Genomic DNA, 14,754 nt, shown 5'->3' with positions numbered 1-14,754 from the left:
GACGCGAATGGGCTCCTCCAACTGCGTGTGCAGGTCCTGGAAGATGGCCCTCATCCCGTTATTCAGTCCCTGGGTGTCCACATGCATTGGGTGTCCGGGTGGGTCAAGTACATCTAGGAACCCGGGAACCAACTGGGCGGCAGCTGTTTGCTGGGCCTGGGCTGCCCTCTGATCGTCCAGCCCCTCGGCTGCTCCAAACTCCACCTGCTGTACCTGCTCGGCTGTGTGGTGCGCACCAGACCGTGACCCGGGAGCCTCATCACTTATCTGCCCAAACGAGGCGTCTCTGCGATGGTGGATGGTGTGGGAGACAGCAGTGCCGCTAGTTCAAGGTCATCGTCCGTTAAGAAGTCTGGTGTGTGCTGGTCCCCCTCATGACCCGGCGCAGGGTGCATGCGGCCCATGTCATGTTGCGCTACAGGTGATTCCGTGGACTGTGTGGCCGTTCTCTGTGCGTCATCGTCCACTGTCCCTGTCCTGTCCCCGTCACTGTCCTGGATCATGGCCCTACCTTCGGGCAATGCACGGCCATCACTCTCGTCACTGTCCGTCCTGTGCCCCTCAGTATTGTCTCTGTCCGTCCTCTGTGCGTCCCCTTCCAGCGTCCCATACTGAGAGGATGGCCCTCCTGTCCGACCGACTGCCACCCTCTGGCGTGCGTCCCTGGGTGCGCTTGAGATTGGAGGTGGTCGGCTGTGTCTTGGCCGAGACGACCCTGGACGTTCGGCGTCTGGTCCTGGGGAACACAACGATACGGGGTTCGTTAGACACGCTGGGCCGGGGGTACCCTCATGGCACTTACCCTGGCAGCCCGAGTGAGGTCGCGCAGCTTCTTCCGACACTGCTCCCCGGACCAGGGGGTGTGCCCCACAGCACTCACAGCGGTGCCAACGTCACTCCAACCGCGCCTCACCGTGCTGGATGGCTGGCGATGCCCACGTCTTCGGCAGAGGGTGGCCCTTCGGTTTTCAACCTCTTCGAGGAGGGTGTCCAGGTCCGTGTCCCGGAACCTCGGTGCGGCTCGCCGGGGCTCAGCCATCTCTCCTCCTCCTGGGTCCTTCCGTGCGCGGATCGCGCCATTTATGGTGCTGCGCCGCATCATTCGGGCGTCCGTGCTTACGACGCTACTTTCGCACCACGCCCCCCCCCCCCCCCCCGAGTTCCTCGCGGCCCCGCTCCTAGCCCATTTTCGGGCCCTGAATCGATCGCGATCGGGGCCGTTTCGCGCCGTCGTGAAACTCGGCGCCGTTCACGACAGCGCGGGCACTTAGTCGCAGGTGCGGAGACTCCCGCCCAGGGTTTGTACAAACAAAGACTACCTGTTGACTGCCTTTTTTGCTGCAGCAGCAATTGGGCCTCAGAGAGTAGCCCATTTGGCCAAACCCACCATTAAAATCAGCAAGGATTTAAACAGGGCTCACAGCCATCAGGAGTTAATTCCCAGACAATTACTGTGCAATGCTTACCTGGGAATTTCAGGAGTGGGATTATCCCTCAGACACAGTGCCCTGGCCCTGGAGCTCGGAAGTTATGGCCTAACACTTTTGCAATCTCTAGCCTTAACTGTTGGTGCACTCTCGCTTCCTGGCACACTTGGATGATCACTTCCCTCACTGCTATCCTGCTCTCTTAGCCTCTCCTCTCTTTTTCTCTTGTCACATATACCCTCACCCCACTATTTAGCTTAAAGCCCTTTCTACTGCTCTAGATATGTGACTCACCAGAACACTGGTCCCACCACAGTGGACATGCTGAAACGGTACAGCTCCCACTTTCCCCAATAGTGATGTCAGTGCCCCATGAATCAAAACCATTTCCCCCACACCAATCTTTAATGTGAAAATGCCGGCGTTGGACATCAGGACATTCGCCCAATGAAGGAGCTGTGCTCCGAAAGCTAGTGATTTGAAACAAACCTGTTGGACTTTAACCTGGTGTTGTAAGACTTCTTACTCTCGCAATCTTTAAGCCCATACTCTCTAAGCAGACCTTCCTTCCCAAGAGGTTGTTGGTACCAACGTGGACCACAGCTACTGGACCCTCCCCCTCCATCTCCAGCCCAGATCAGGGGCGTCATTCTCCGACCCCCCAGCGGGTCGGAGAATGGCCGTTGGCCGCCGTGAATCCCGCCCCCGCCCCCACCGAAGTCTCCGGTACTGGAGATTGGGCGGGGGTGGGAATCGGGCCGCGCCGGTTGGCGGGCCCCCCCCGCTCAATTCTCCAGCCCGGATGGGCCGAAGTCCCGCCCAGAAATTGCCTGTCCCGCCGGCGTAAATCAAAGCTGGTATTTACCGGCGGGACCAGGCGGCGTGGGCGGGCTCCGGGGTCCTGGGGGGGGGCGCGGGGCGATCTGACCCCGGGGGGTGCCCCTATGGTGGCCTGGCCCGCGATCGGGGCCCACCGATCCGCGGGCGGGCCTGTGCCGTGGGGGCACTCTTTCCCTTCCGCCTCTGCCACGGTCTCCACCATAGCGGAGGAGGAAGTGACTCTCCCCACTGCGCATGCGCGGGAAACTGTCGGCGGCCGCTGACGCTCCCGTGCATGCGCCGCATTTCCGCGCCAGCTGGCGGGGCAACAAACGCCATTTCTGCCAGCTGGCGGGGCGGAAATCCCTCCGGCGCCGGCCTAGCCCCTCAATGTTGGGGCTCGGCCCCCAAAGATGCGGAGCATTCCGCACCTTTGGGCCGGCGCGATGCCCGTCTGATTGGCGCCGTCTTTGGCGCCAGTCGGCGGACATCGCGCCGTTGGGGGAGAATTTCGCCCCAGTTGTCCCAAACCCAGGCCCAACTTCAGAGAACTACATTTATCCCCTCACTACACTGTCACCTATCACCACTACATTCCTGTTAGCTCCCTCCATTTCAATGGTTTCCTGAACTATGTTGCCATGGTCAGATTGCTCACCCACCCTACAGCCCCTATTCTCATCCCGACACGTTGCAAACACCTCAAATCTGTTGGTCAATTGCAAAGGCCGAGGCTTCTCCATTTTCACCTTCTCGATCCCCTTCCTCGCCTCACTTGCACTCACACTGTTGAGTTCTGCTTCTTCATGTAGCATAAGCTGCTTCATTGATGTACACTCTGACAAAGGAAGGTTCAGACTTGGAGATAGGTTTAACACATTTATTGAACAGTTAACAATTCTCCTACTTGAGTTCGACTCTCCTGCTGATCTTACTATAGTAACTCAATCTAACTAACCAGTCTGCTCTAAGCCATGCGGTGGGTGTGATGCTTCCTGATCTGCCCCTGTGTCTCTGAGTGTCGCCTATGGAAAGAGAAAGAGCATGTGTGCCCTGTCCTTTTATATGGGTAGCCCCCTTGTGGTAGTGTCACCTCTGGGTGTGTCTTGACTGCCCATTGGTCGTGTCCTATCTTACTGACCTATTGGTTGAATGTCTGTGTGTCATGATGTCTCTGGTGCTCCCTCTAGTACTTACTTGGTCCTAGTGTATCTACATTAACCCCTTGTGTATTTACAGTGATGCATATCACCACACACACCTTCCTGTCCATGAGCACTGACGAAAAGAAAAGACCCTATTATTATAATAATAATAATCATTATCTGTGTCACAAGTAGGCATACATTAACACTGCAATGAAGTTACTGTGAAAACCCTCCCGTCACCACACTCCGGCGCCTGTTCGGGCACACTGAGGGAGAATTTAGAATGTCCAATTCACCTAACAAGCACGTCTTTCGGGACTTGTGGGAGGAAACCGGAGCACCCGGAGGAAACCCACGCACAGAGAAAACGTGCAGACTCCGCACAGTGACCCAAGCCGGGAATCGAACACGGGACACTGGCACTGTGAAGCAACAGCGCGAACCACTGTGCTACCGTGCCGCCCAATTCTAAGGGATGTAACAACCTGCTGGAAACATGGAACCATGCAGGAACCTTTCCCCCTCCCTGATACGTCGTAATGTCTGCAGCTCAATGACTCTGAGGCGAAGCTCCTTAAGCCACTGACTGCAGATTTATCCCCCGATCACAGTGACATCCAGGAGTTCCCACACCCGGCAGTCAAAGCACATCACCTGCTCTGTCATCCATCCTAATTGTACCTTAATTAACTAATCAATTATTTTAATTTATTTTGAATTAAATTAATGCCTCTTCTCACTGCCACTGACTACTAATTAATCCAATCAATGTCATCAGTTCAGAGTAAGTGAAATAATGGCCTCACTAGTATCTGACTGTCCTTTTGCTAACGTCTCTATATTTATTATAAGGTAGGTATTTGAGGGGTGTTTAAAAGTTTAGGTTTTCTAAATTTGAGCTCTTTACGCTAACCGATCACCTTACAACCTTCCTGTGATGTTCCAGTTCACTTTCATTCAGATTCAGGGCACACATGGATTTCTCTGTATCCCCTGCAGATCAGCCTCCCTCTCTCCCTGATGGGCAAGTGGACCAGGCTTCTCTCCCCAGGCTGTATTTATTCTCTCCCTGCTGTGTGTCGCACACAGGTATGCTGTTCTCTCAGACTGTCTGACCCAGGAGGTAAGTGCAACGTCGGTCAGATGCCATCTTAAACCTCAAGCTATTACGCCGAGTCCTCGAGCTGCCTATCCAGGTGGTTAAAGATACTGTATCGGAGGGGCAGCACGGTGCGCAGTGGTTAGCCCTGCTGCCGCACGGCGCTGAAGTCACAGGTTCGATCCCGGCACTGGGTCACTGTCCGTGTGGAGTTTGCACGTTCTCCCCGTGTTTGCATGGGTTTCACCCCCACAACCTAAAGATGTGCAGGGTAGGTGGATTGGCCACGCGAAATTGCCCCTTAATTGGAAAAAAATGTACTGGGTACTCTAAATTTTAAGAGAAAACAGAAAGAAAGATGTTGTATCAGGAATTTCGCCAAGCACACAGCCCACATTCATTCTGCAACCAGTCTCAACCAATTCATCTCATCGGTAATCTGTAAGATCTCGAGGTGTCGAAACAATTGACAACAATGCTTTCATGGAGTCACATTCAATTGCTTCAAATGACACTCAATATCTAACATCTGGGAGCTTTTTGAGGAAGTTTTCTGAGAATATTTTTAGTGGGGGTGGAGGGGGGTGGGGGGGGGGGGCGGTTAGAGAAGAGAGAGAAATGTTAGTTTTTAAATTCCAGAATCTGGGGGGGGGGGAGATGCTGAAGGGTGCAGCGGAGGCTGCCCTACAAAGGCAGCAAAGGACACCTTGCAGCAAGTCAAAACCAGCACATCAAACCTCACCTAAACAATCAGCACTCGGCACAAAGTGCTGCGACCTTTGAAATGCAAAATCTCAATTAAATACTTCGAACCACAGTGCACAGGGGCCCTTAAACCCACCGCGTCTCTCTGCAGAGCTGCCCCACTGGTCCCACTGGTCCCACTCACATCTTTCCCCAAAGCCCCAGAAATGTTTCCATTGCAAGGATTCCTCAGATTTCCTTTCAAAAGTTAGCACTGAATTGACTTTCACCCCCCCCCACCCCCCAACCCCCCCCCCACCCCCCAACCCCCCAACATTGCATTCCAGCTCGTAAGAACCCACTCTGTAACAAAAATAATTTTCTCCCCTCCACGTGGTATTGCCGTCTCTATCTGGTACAGACTATATTGAAGATTGAATTTTATTACGAGCATTGGACTAATTCCAACTGCTGTCTTGTATTCATCCTGTAGATTTATGTTATCAATTACTTTACTATGATTACTATTATCAAACCATACGATGGTGTTAACCACTGGAAGTCATCCTATATTAAGTTCTGCAGCAAGTCGTTGAAATATATTCAGCATGAATAGTAAATCTTTCTCGTATTACATTGTGCTGTTGTTAACTACTGGCCGTGACAGCGTCTTTAATTGAGATGATTTATGTAGAACAGCCCCCAAGGGAAAAAGGATCATAAATAAAATACCAAATATAAAATTAATTATAAAGCCCTATCAGCACAAATCTCTTAAGCAGTCATATCTGTAAGGTTGTGGGGAAAGATCCAGGCAACAGGGATAATTGGGAAGCTCCTTCACAAAGCCAGCACTAGCACAGTGTGCTCAACGACAACCCCTTCCTGGCAAATTCGGTGATTTCAGTGAAAGGCATCTCACCTCCGATGCCTCAGTCGATGAAGATAATGTGCGGCTGACGCTCAGATCAAAAGGCTCAATCCCCACAATGGTGACAACGAGGGTGATACAATTGGGATGGTCACCCTCCAGTTCCATTTCCTATCACTCTCTGATATGCATGGAAAATGTAATACTTGGCAATTAGTTAATACCTGGTCCACGTGACCTCCTGGACTGGTCTCTATCATTTCATGGGGTTGGAGAGAGGAATGTTTGGCTTCCATCCCCCTTTTATTGTCTTTCCCAGGGATTTACATGGCAGCGGAGACAGTGGGTGGCAGGGTGGCACAGCGGTTCGCACTGCTGCCTCACAGCATCAGGGACCCGGGTTCAATTCCAGCCTCGGGTGACTGTCTGTGTGCAATTTGCACGTTCTCCCGGCGTCTGCGTGGGTTTCCTCCGGGTGCTCCGGTTTCCTCCCACAGTCCAAAGACATGTAGGATAGGTGGATTGGCCATGCTAAATTGCCCTTAGTGTCCAGGGTTGTGCAGGTTAAGTGGGGTTAGTGGGATAGGGTAGGAGCCTGATTACGGTGGTCTTTCAGAGGGACGGCGCAAACTCAATGGGCCGAATGGCTACCTTCTTGACTGTGGGAATTCTATGATTCTAAGACGTATTTAACCCTGATCATAGAATGTACAGTGCAGAAGGAGGCCATTTGGCCCATCGAGTCTGCACCGGCCCTTGGAAAGAGCACTCCATTTAAACCCATGCCTCCCCCCTATCCCCATAACCCAATAATCCCACCTAACCTTTTTTGGACACTAAGGGCAATTTATCACGGCCAATCCACCTAACCTGCACGTCTTTGGACTGTGGGAGGAAACCGGAGCACCCGGAGGAAACCCACGCAGACACGGGGGGAGAGTGCAGACTCCGCACAGACAGTGACCCAAGTGGGAATCGAACCTGGGGCCCTGGAGCTGTGAAGCAACTGTGCCAACCACTGTGCTGCCCGCGGTGCGACCAGCTTGATGTGGGCAGGTTTGATGGAGCAGCCGGTCAAGGCTGCAGTGAACTCTCCCTGCATCCACGCACACTGCCAGTTCGCACCCCCACCCACCCACCCCCCCACACAGACGACAGCAGAGAAGAGGACGAAAGCAAATTTTTAAAAATGACAATTTAAAGAAAAAGGACAAGATCAAAGAAAAGTCTAGGATAATAAAACAAAGCCAGCCCCCCCCCCAGCAGTGCAGGAGAGAAGATAAAATGTCACCTTTTCAAGGCTGTTGAGATGCCAGATGTAGTGAGTGCAGGATGATGTGATCATGTGATTGCCATTGAGGAGCTCTACCTGATCTTTAATAAGCCAACTGGGTTTCAATAAGGTGGAGAGGCTCTGAACAGTTCTCCTTCCACAAAGGTAATTACAATAAGTGCAGGTGCTTAATCTCTACATTTATTTTTCTTTAGGAGTGCGAATGTAATTTAGCTGCAAACCCGCATCCCACTATTGTTACTTTGTGCTTGGAGTGATAAATCTGCTGTGTGCAGTACAGCCGAGAATTTAACTTCAATGGTCCAGGGTGGAAAGATAAACGAGCAGCTCCTAGACGTGATTATTCGTTTAAAAAGAGACTCCCATCCTGGGATAATGTAATCACAATTTAGAGATCAATTTGTTCCCCCCCCCCCCCCCCCGAAAATGCACTTCAGTCTTTCCGCGAGGGCGTGTTGTTATTTATTATTGCCAGTGGGATTTCAGGATGTATCCGTGGCAACAGGACGGTCTGGGATACAGGCTTCTGTCGCACCAGCTCCTTCCCCGAGCTAATAAAACACAAACGTATTGTTTTTTGTTTCATTCGAGAAGCCGCATGAAAGGTGGGGGTGTGGTTGGTGGGGAGATTTGTCGGGGAACTGCGAAGAGACGGTCTCCAGAGAAATGAATCCTGCAGAGTGAACGGAGGGGCTGGGAAAAAAAAAATCACTGCTAAAAGTTGGCTCCGCAAAATGCAAAGAAAAACCCATAGGTAAGGTGCTCCAATCCTTTGTTGCTTCACAGATACAAATTCTGGCTGCAGAGGGCAGATGTTGAAGTCACCGGAGAGTTGCCAACCCTCCAGAGTCAAGATTAATCTTCAGGGACCCGAGGGAAAAACAATGGGGGAGATTTAACTATTTGTGTACAGTTTACATTTTAATTAGCTATAAAAGTATTGGCATGGGGTTGGGGATGGGGGGGCGATGTTGGATGTCATGCGATGAAAACTCCTGGAATATGTCCACAGTTTGCAACCTTGGGGGTCATTCCTCCCCAACTGGTCGCTATTAATTTCAATATGCAAGATTCAAATGAACTATTTAAACTAACTGTTGGCAGGTTAGCATTGGCAAGGACTGAAATAGGTTGCTACTGTTGTTGTGTATCACCAGGAATTGTGATGTTACACAGTCCCAACTAAACGTAGCCCTGTGGCTGAACCACTTTGTGTGTTTATGCAGCCGTATTGATCCGCGTCCCATTCCTGGGGAATGCAGGGCGACTCGATTTCAATCAGGGCGGCAGATGGTACAATTGGGCTCACGTGGGCTGGGAGAACCAATCCAGCTGCTGCTCCCACATCTGGTTTCTTACAAGGGTAGCACAGTGGTTAGCACCGCGGCTTCACAGCTCCAGGGTCCCAGGTTCGATTCCCGGCTTGGGTCACTGTCGGTGCGGAGTCTGCACGTTCTCCCCGTGCCTGCGTGGGTTTCCTCCGGGTGCTCCGGTTTCCTCCCACAGTCCAAAGACGTGCAGGTTAGGTGGATTGGCCATGCTACAAATTGCCCTTGGTGACCAAAAAGGTTAGGAGGGGTTCTTGCGTTACAGGGAGTGGGTGGAAGTGAGGGTTTAAAGTGGGTCGTGCTGACTCGATGGGCCGAATGGCCTCCTTCTGCACTGTATTTTTATGTTCTATAAGTAATCCTGGTGATGGAATTTAATTCATATAATCAATTTGGACCAGGCTTGCATCTTGTGCCCATCTGTAGGTGTGTTTGTTTTTCCGCTCCCTAGATGCCGGAGTATCTCACAATCCTTGGCGTTTGTGTGGCAAGTTTGCCCTTCCTCCTCTTGCTGTTGCCAATCCTGGCTCGGAGAAGCAGCACAGCTGCAATATTCTGGCACGCTGTCCTCAGGGAGAAAATGGCACAGCTCATAACCGGAAAAAGCAAAGAGGCCAGAATTTTAGAATTTGTGTTGCAAAATGCTGTGAACGGTGATCCCCAGAGTGTGGTGGACAAGATTGATAAATACTGCAGGGAGAAGGAGTGGGCAATGAATGTCGGCGATGAAAAAGGTAACATTTTATTTTTAAAATAACCTAAGGTCACCATCTCACCCTTGCTTTTTAAGCACATCGGTTTTGACAGCGAGGTTTTCGTTTCACCCAAAAGGCGATGTGCTTTTCATAGAATCTCTCTTGTGCAGATGGAGGCCACTCGGCCCATCAAGCCTGCACTGACCCTCCGAAAGAGCACCCTCCCTAGGTCCACTCCCCCACCCACCCTGCCCTATCCCCATAACCTAACCTGCACATCCCTCTACGCTAAAGGACAATTTAGCATGGCCAATCCATCTAACCTGCACCCGGAGGAAACCCAGGCAGACACACGGGGAGAACGTACAAACTCCACACGGACAGTCACCCATGGGTTGGACTCAAACCCGGGTGCCTGGCTCCGTGAGGCAGCAAGTTGCCTCCCACAGTCCAAAGATGTGCAGTTTAGGTGGACTGGCCTGCTGAATTGCCCATTAGTATCTAAAAGGTTGGGTGGGGTTGTTGGGTTATGGGGACAGGGTGGAGGTGTGGACTGTAGGGTGTTCTTTCCAAGGGCCGGTGCAGACTCGATGGGCCGAATGACCTCCTTCTGCACTGTAAATTCTATGATTCAAGAAGAAAAGAATCCCAATGCATCACTTTGTTGGATTTGCGCCAAGCAGTTTGTTAGACCTGTAGCAGCATGGATGTGGGGTTTTTTGCATTTTAATTATGGAACATTTCAGGATTGGGGTCCACATTGACATAAAGCTTTGACCATTCTTTGAAAATGAACTTCCAAGCCTCGAGTTAGAAGAAAACGAGAACACAAGGAATAGGAGCAGGATGTAGACAATGATACCCCTCGAGCCCTGCCATCAATAAAATCCTGACTGGTCTTCCATAGAATCCCCACAGTGCAGGAGGAGGCCATTCAGCCCATCAAGTCTGCATCAACCCTCCCTCAGAAAGAGCACACTACCGTGACCCACTCCCCCACTCTGTCCTGGTAACCCCTCGTATTTATCATGGCCAATCCACATAACCCGCACATCTTTGGACTGTGGGAGGAAACCGGAGCACCCGGAGGAAACCCACGCAGACATTAGAAGAACGTGCAGACTCCACACAGTCACCCAAGGTTGGAATTGATCCCTGGTTCCTGGTGCTGAGAGTCAGCAGTGCTAACCATGGTGTCGCCATGCCGTCCGCGTTCTGCCTCAATTCCACTTTCCTACCCTGCTCGCCATCCCTCGATTCCCTGAGTGATGAATAGAGAACTTCAAAAGATTCCCAACCACTTCAAGAAATTTATCACCTTGGTTCTAAATGGCCAACCATTTATCCTGAGGCTGTGTGCCCGTGTTTCATATTCCTCAAGTAGTTGAAACAACTTCTCCGTATCTAACCTATTAAACTCCATCATAATCTAGTAAATTTCAACGAGATCATCTCTCATTCTTCTAAATTCCCAGAGACCAACCTAATGTACTTTGCTGTACCATATCCAAGACAAATGTACAATTTCTTAGGATTATGAAGACCAAAACTGCTCAGTGCACCAGTTATCACCTCGCCAAAGCCCTTTAAAATTCTGCCAAGAATTCTCATTCTTGTATTCCAGTTACCTTGCAACAAAGGCCTATTGGCCACTTGTCTTCCCAATATCTTGCTGCACCAACAGGCTAACATTTGTGTTCCTTGGACGAGCGCACCGAAGTCTCTCAGAACATCTGCCTGACTTTTTTTTTTAAATTTAGAGTACCCAATTCTTTTTTTCCGAGGAGAAATTTAGCGTGGCCAATCCACCTAACCTGCACATCTTTGGGTTGTGGGGGTGAGACCCACGCAGACATGGGGAGAATGTGCAAACTCTGCATGGACAGTGACCCAGGTCCGGGATTCGAACCCGGGTCCTCAGCGCTGCAGTCCCACTGCGCCACATGCCGCCCTGAACACGGCATTTTTAAATGCTCACATGTAATAATAATCTGTATTATTGTCACAAGTCGGCTTACATTAAAACTGCAATGAAGTTACTGTGAAAAATCCCCTAGTCGCCACATTCTGGCGCCTGTTTGGGTACACAGAGGGAGAATTCAGAATGTCCAAATTACCTAACAGCTCGTCTTTCGGGACTTGTGGGAGGAAACCGGAGCACCCGGAGGAAATCCACACAGACACAGGGAGAACGTGCAGACTCCGCACAGACAGTGACCCAAGCCGGGAATCGAACCTGGGACCATGGCGCTGTGAAGCAACCACTGTGCTACCGTGCTGCCCACATGTTGGAGAGATCAAAGGCATGTTGATCCTGGAAAGAACTCCGCAATGACAAAATCCTTCAAATATTTCATTGTAGATGATAGGCCTAAAGTTGTGAGATAAGAAAGTGAAATTAAATCAAAAATTGCAATATCTCATCACAAGATAGCCACGTTGTGTACACTATTTTGTTAAAAGCAAAACACCGCAGATGTTGCAAATCAGAAATAAAAACAGAAAATGCTTGAAATAACGAGCAGGCTTGGCATCATCGATGGAGTGAGTTCAGGTCGGTGACCTTTCACTGCACCTGAAAGGTTTTTTAAAAAAAATATATGTTTATGAAGAATTTTTTAAACAAAAATTTCAACCATACAAACAACACCCCCCCCCCCCCCCCCCCCCCTGGGAACAAACAAGAAAGAAAGCTTGCATAGCAAGACATGAACATGGCAAGTCAATATGGTACAGAACTTTGTACATTGGATTCCTCCCGTACAATGTCAGTTTCCGGATCATTCATGTATTTTCTTGCTCAAATGCACCCGAGAAAACCCCCCCCTTCCCCCTCCCTCCCCCCACCCCCCCAAGAAAGATATCCCCCCCCCCCCACCCCGGGTTGCTGCTGCCGCTGTCCAACCTTCATCTAACGCTCCGCGAGATAGTCTAGGAACGGTTGCCACCGCCTGCAGAACCCCTGCGCAGACCCTCTCAAGGCAAACCTTATCCTCTCCAACTTGATAAACCCTGCCATATCATTTATCCAGGCTTCCACGCTGGGGGGCTTCGCCACTTTCCACATTAACAAGATCCTTCGCCGGGCTACTAGGGGCGCAAAGGCCAGAATGCCGGCCTCTTTCGCCTCCTGCACTCCCGGCTCATCCACTACTCCAAATAGTGCTAGCCCCCAGCTTGGCTTGACCCGGACTTTCACCACCTTAGATACTGTTCTCGCAACTCCCCTCCAGAACCCCTCCAGTGATGGGTGTGGTGTTGGGTGCTCTGAGGTACAGATGAACCAACACGGTTGCAATTGGTACAACGCTGTTTTATTCCAACTTGCTATTTACAGATTTGTCTTGATACTCTGCACGTGGTGACTCCCTGAGTGTGTTGTTAATCAGGTCCTGTCCTTGTCCTGGTCTCTAGATGGACTGGCCACCAGGTGTCATGTTCCTTGTCTTATACTGTCTCTGTCCTTGTCTGTGATTGGCTGTCATGTTATGTGTGCTAATTTGTCTGTTGGTCTGTCTATCCTGATGTGTGTGTTTGAATATCATGACATCCCCCCTTTTTTACAAGATTATGTGCCTACGTGGTTATAAATATGAATGTGTCCTGAGTGCAGCTAAAAGTGTGTGTGCGTGATATTTACAGCATGCACATGTGTCGTAACTATATACATGGGGCGATGTCGGGTGTGTCATGCTAACGAGGTTGTACCATAACAAAACAAGAAAAAAACTTTGAAGTGTGGTCCGGTCAAACGAGATCTGGAATGATAAAACAGTAACATGTTACAATACAATAGTTGCTAAACTTTGACGTGTGAACAGTCTCATAAGTCCAGTCTAGTAGGTGGGCGATGAATTTGGGTTGACCGCCTCAAGGGTGGGTCGAGAACCACCGGCTGAGGTGCGAGCCTGGCCACAGGTGGCGATGGAAGGGGCATGGTCTGTGGCAGCTCCACAAAGTCACTATCAGGAACCAGTGGAGGACCCGGCGTCTGTGTACTGTTCCGTTGCGAGCGTGGAAGGAGGTGAAGGGCTCGCCGATTGCGCCTACGCACGGATTCATCCGGCATGCATACCAGGAACGAGCGGGGAGCCACGCGTCGGAGAACTTCGATGTATGTGCTCCTGCGGTGTGGTGGACCAGATGATGTGGCGCATCACTCGCTGTAAAAGGGGGTCGGCCGCTGTCTCTCTGCGTATGCGGGCCAGACTGGAGTCGTCAGCCGGCAGATTTGCCGCTGTCAAGGCCACCTGTGCCTCGACTTGACATACGAACCCCTCCGCATCTGGTGGTGGACTCACTGCTCGGGATAGGGCATCCGCCACGATGAGGTCCTTCCCTGGAGTGTGGATCAGTTGAAAATCATACCTCCTGAGTTTAAGTAGGATGCGCTGGAGGTGAAGGGTCATGTCGTTCAGGTCCTTGTTTTTTATGTTGACCAGGGTGCGGTGGTCAGTTTCGACCGTGAATCGTGGAAGACCATAGACATAATCGTGGAACTTGTCCAAACCAGTTAGCAAGCCCAGGCATTCTTTTTCGATTTGCGCGTAGCGCTGCTCTGGGGGGGTCATAGCCCGTGATGCATAGGCAACCGGGGCCCATAACGACGTGTCATCCCTCTGCAGGAGCACTGCTCCAATGCCGGATTGGCTGGCATCAGTTGAGATTTTGGTGGGACAAGACGTGTCGAAGAACGCCAACACTGGTGCCGTGGCAAGTTTGTGTTTGGGCTTCTCCCATTCCAGCTGGTGTGTATGTTGCCACTGGAAGTCTGTGGATTTTTTTACGAGATGGCGCAGAGCCGTTGTGTGGAAGGCAAGGTTGGGAATGAATTTCCCGAGGAAGTTGACCATGCCCAGGAATCGTAGTACAGCCTTCTTGTCGGCCGGCCGCGGCATGGCTGTGATGGCGCTCACCTTGGCTGCATCCGGACGGACCCCTGACCGGGAGATGTGGTCCCCCAGGAACTTCAATTCGGTCTGGCCAAAAGCACACTTGGCTCGGTTGAGGCGCAGGCCATTTTCCCATATGCGGGCAAAAACGCGTTGGAGACGATGTATGTGCTCCTGCGGTGTGGTGGACCAGATGATGACATCGTCCACATATACGCGCACCCCTTTGATGCCTTCCATCATCTGCTCCATGATTCTGTGGAAGACCTCGGATGCCGAGATGATGCCAAATGGCATCCGGTTATAGCAGAATCTGCCGAAAGGGGTGTTAAAGGTGCACAGCTTTCGGCTGGACGGGTCCAGTTGGATCTGCCAAAATCCTTTAGAAGCATCCAGTTTTGTGAATATCTTGGCTTGGGCCATTTCACTGGTGATTTCCTCCCGTTTAGGTATGGGATAATGTTCCCGCATAATGTTATTATTTAGGTCTTTAGGGT

At 51.0% G+C, this 14,754-nt stretch overlaps 1 protein-coding gene across 2 annotated transcripts in view; it reads left to right on the top strand.

Moving 5' to 3' along the window:
• Window positions 1-7,378: 7,378 nt before the first annotated feature.
• LOC140388367 (catechol O-methyltransferase-like) overlaps window positions 7,379-14,754 on the top strand; it is a 28,637-nt gene continuing 21,261 nt past the window's right edge. Inside the window, exons 1-2 of one of the 2 annotated variants that reach the window (XM_072472546.1) lie at window positions 7,379-7,486; window positions 9,122-9,404. In XM_072472546.1, coding sequence (XP_072328647.1) covers window positions 9,122-9,404 — 283 coding nt within the window. In that variant the 5' untranslated portion in view covers window positions 7,379-7,486. Of the gene's footprint in view, window positions 7,487-7,906; window positions 8,097-9,121; window positions 9,405-14,754 lie in introns of those variants that run through there. The other variant, XM_072472466.1, reaches the window with a different exon arrangement.

The sequence above is a fragment of the Scyliorhinus torazame genome, chromosome 1 (genome assembly GCF_047496885.1).
Source record: "Scyliorhinus torazame isolate Kashiwa2021f chromosome 1, sScyTor2.1, whole genome shotgun sequence".
NCBI classification, from domain to species: Eukaryota; Metazoa; Chordata; class Chondrichthyes; order Carcharhiniformes; family Scyliorhinidae; genus Scyliorhinus; species Scyliorhinus torazame.
The sequence above is the reverse complement of the archived record's forward strand: the minus strand, read 5'-3'. Positions and strand labels throughout refer to the sequence as shown.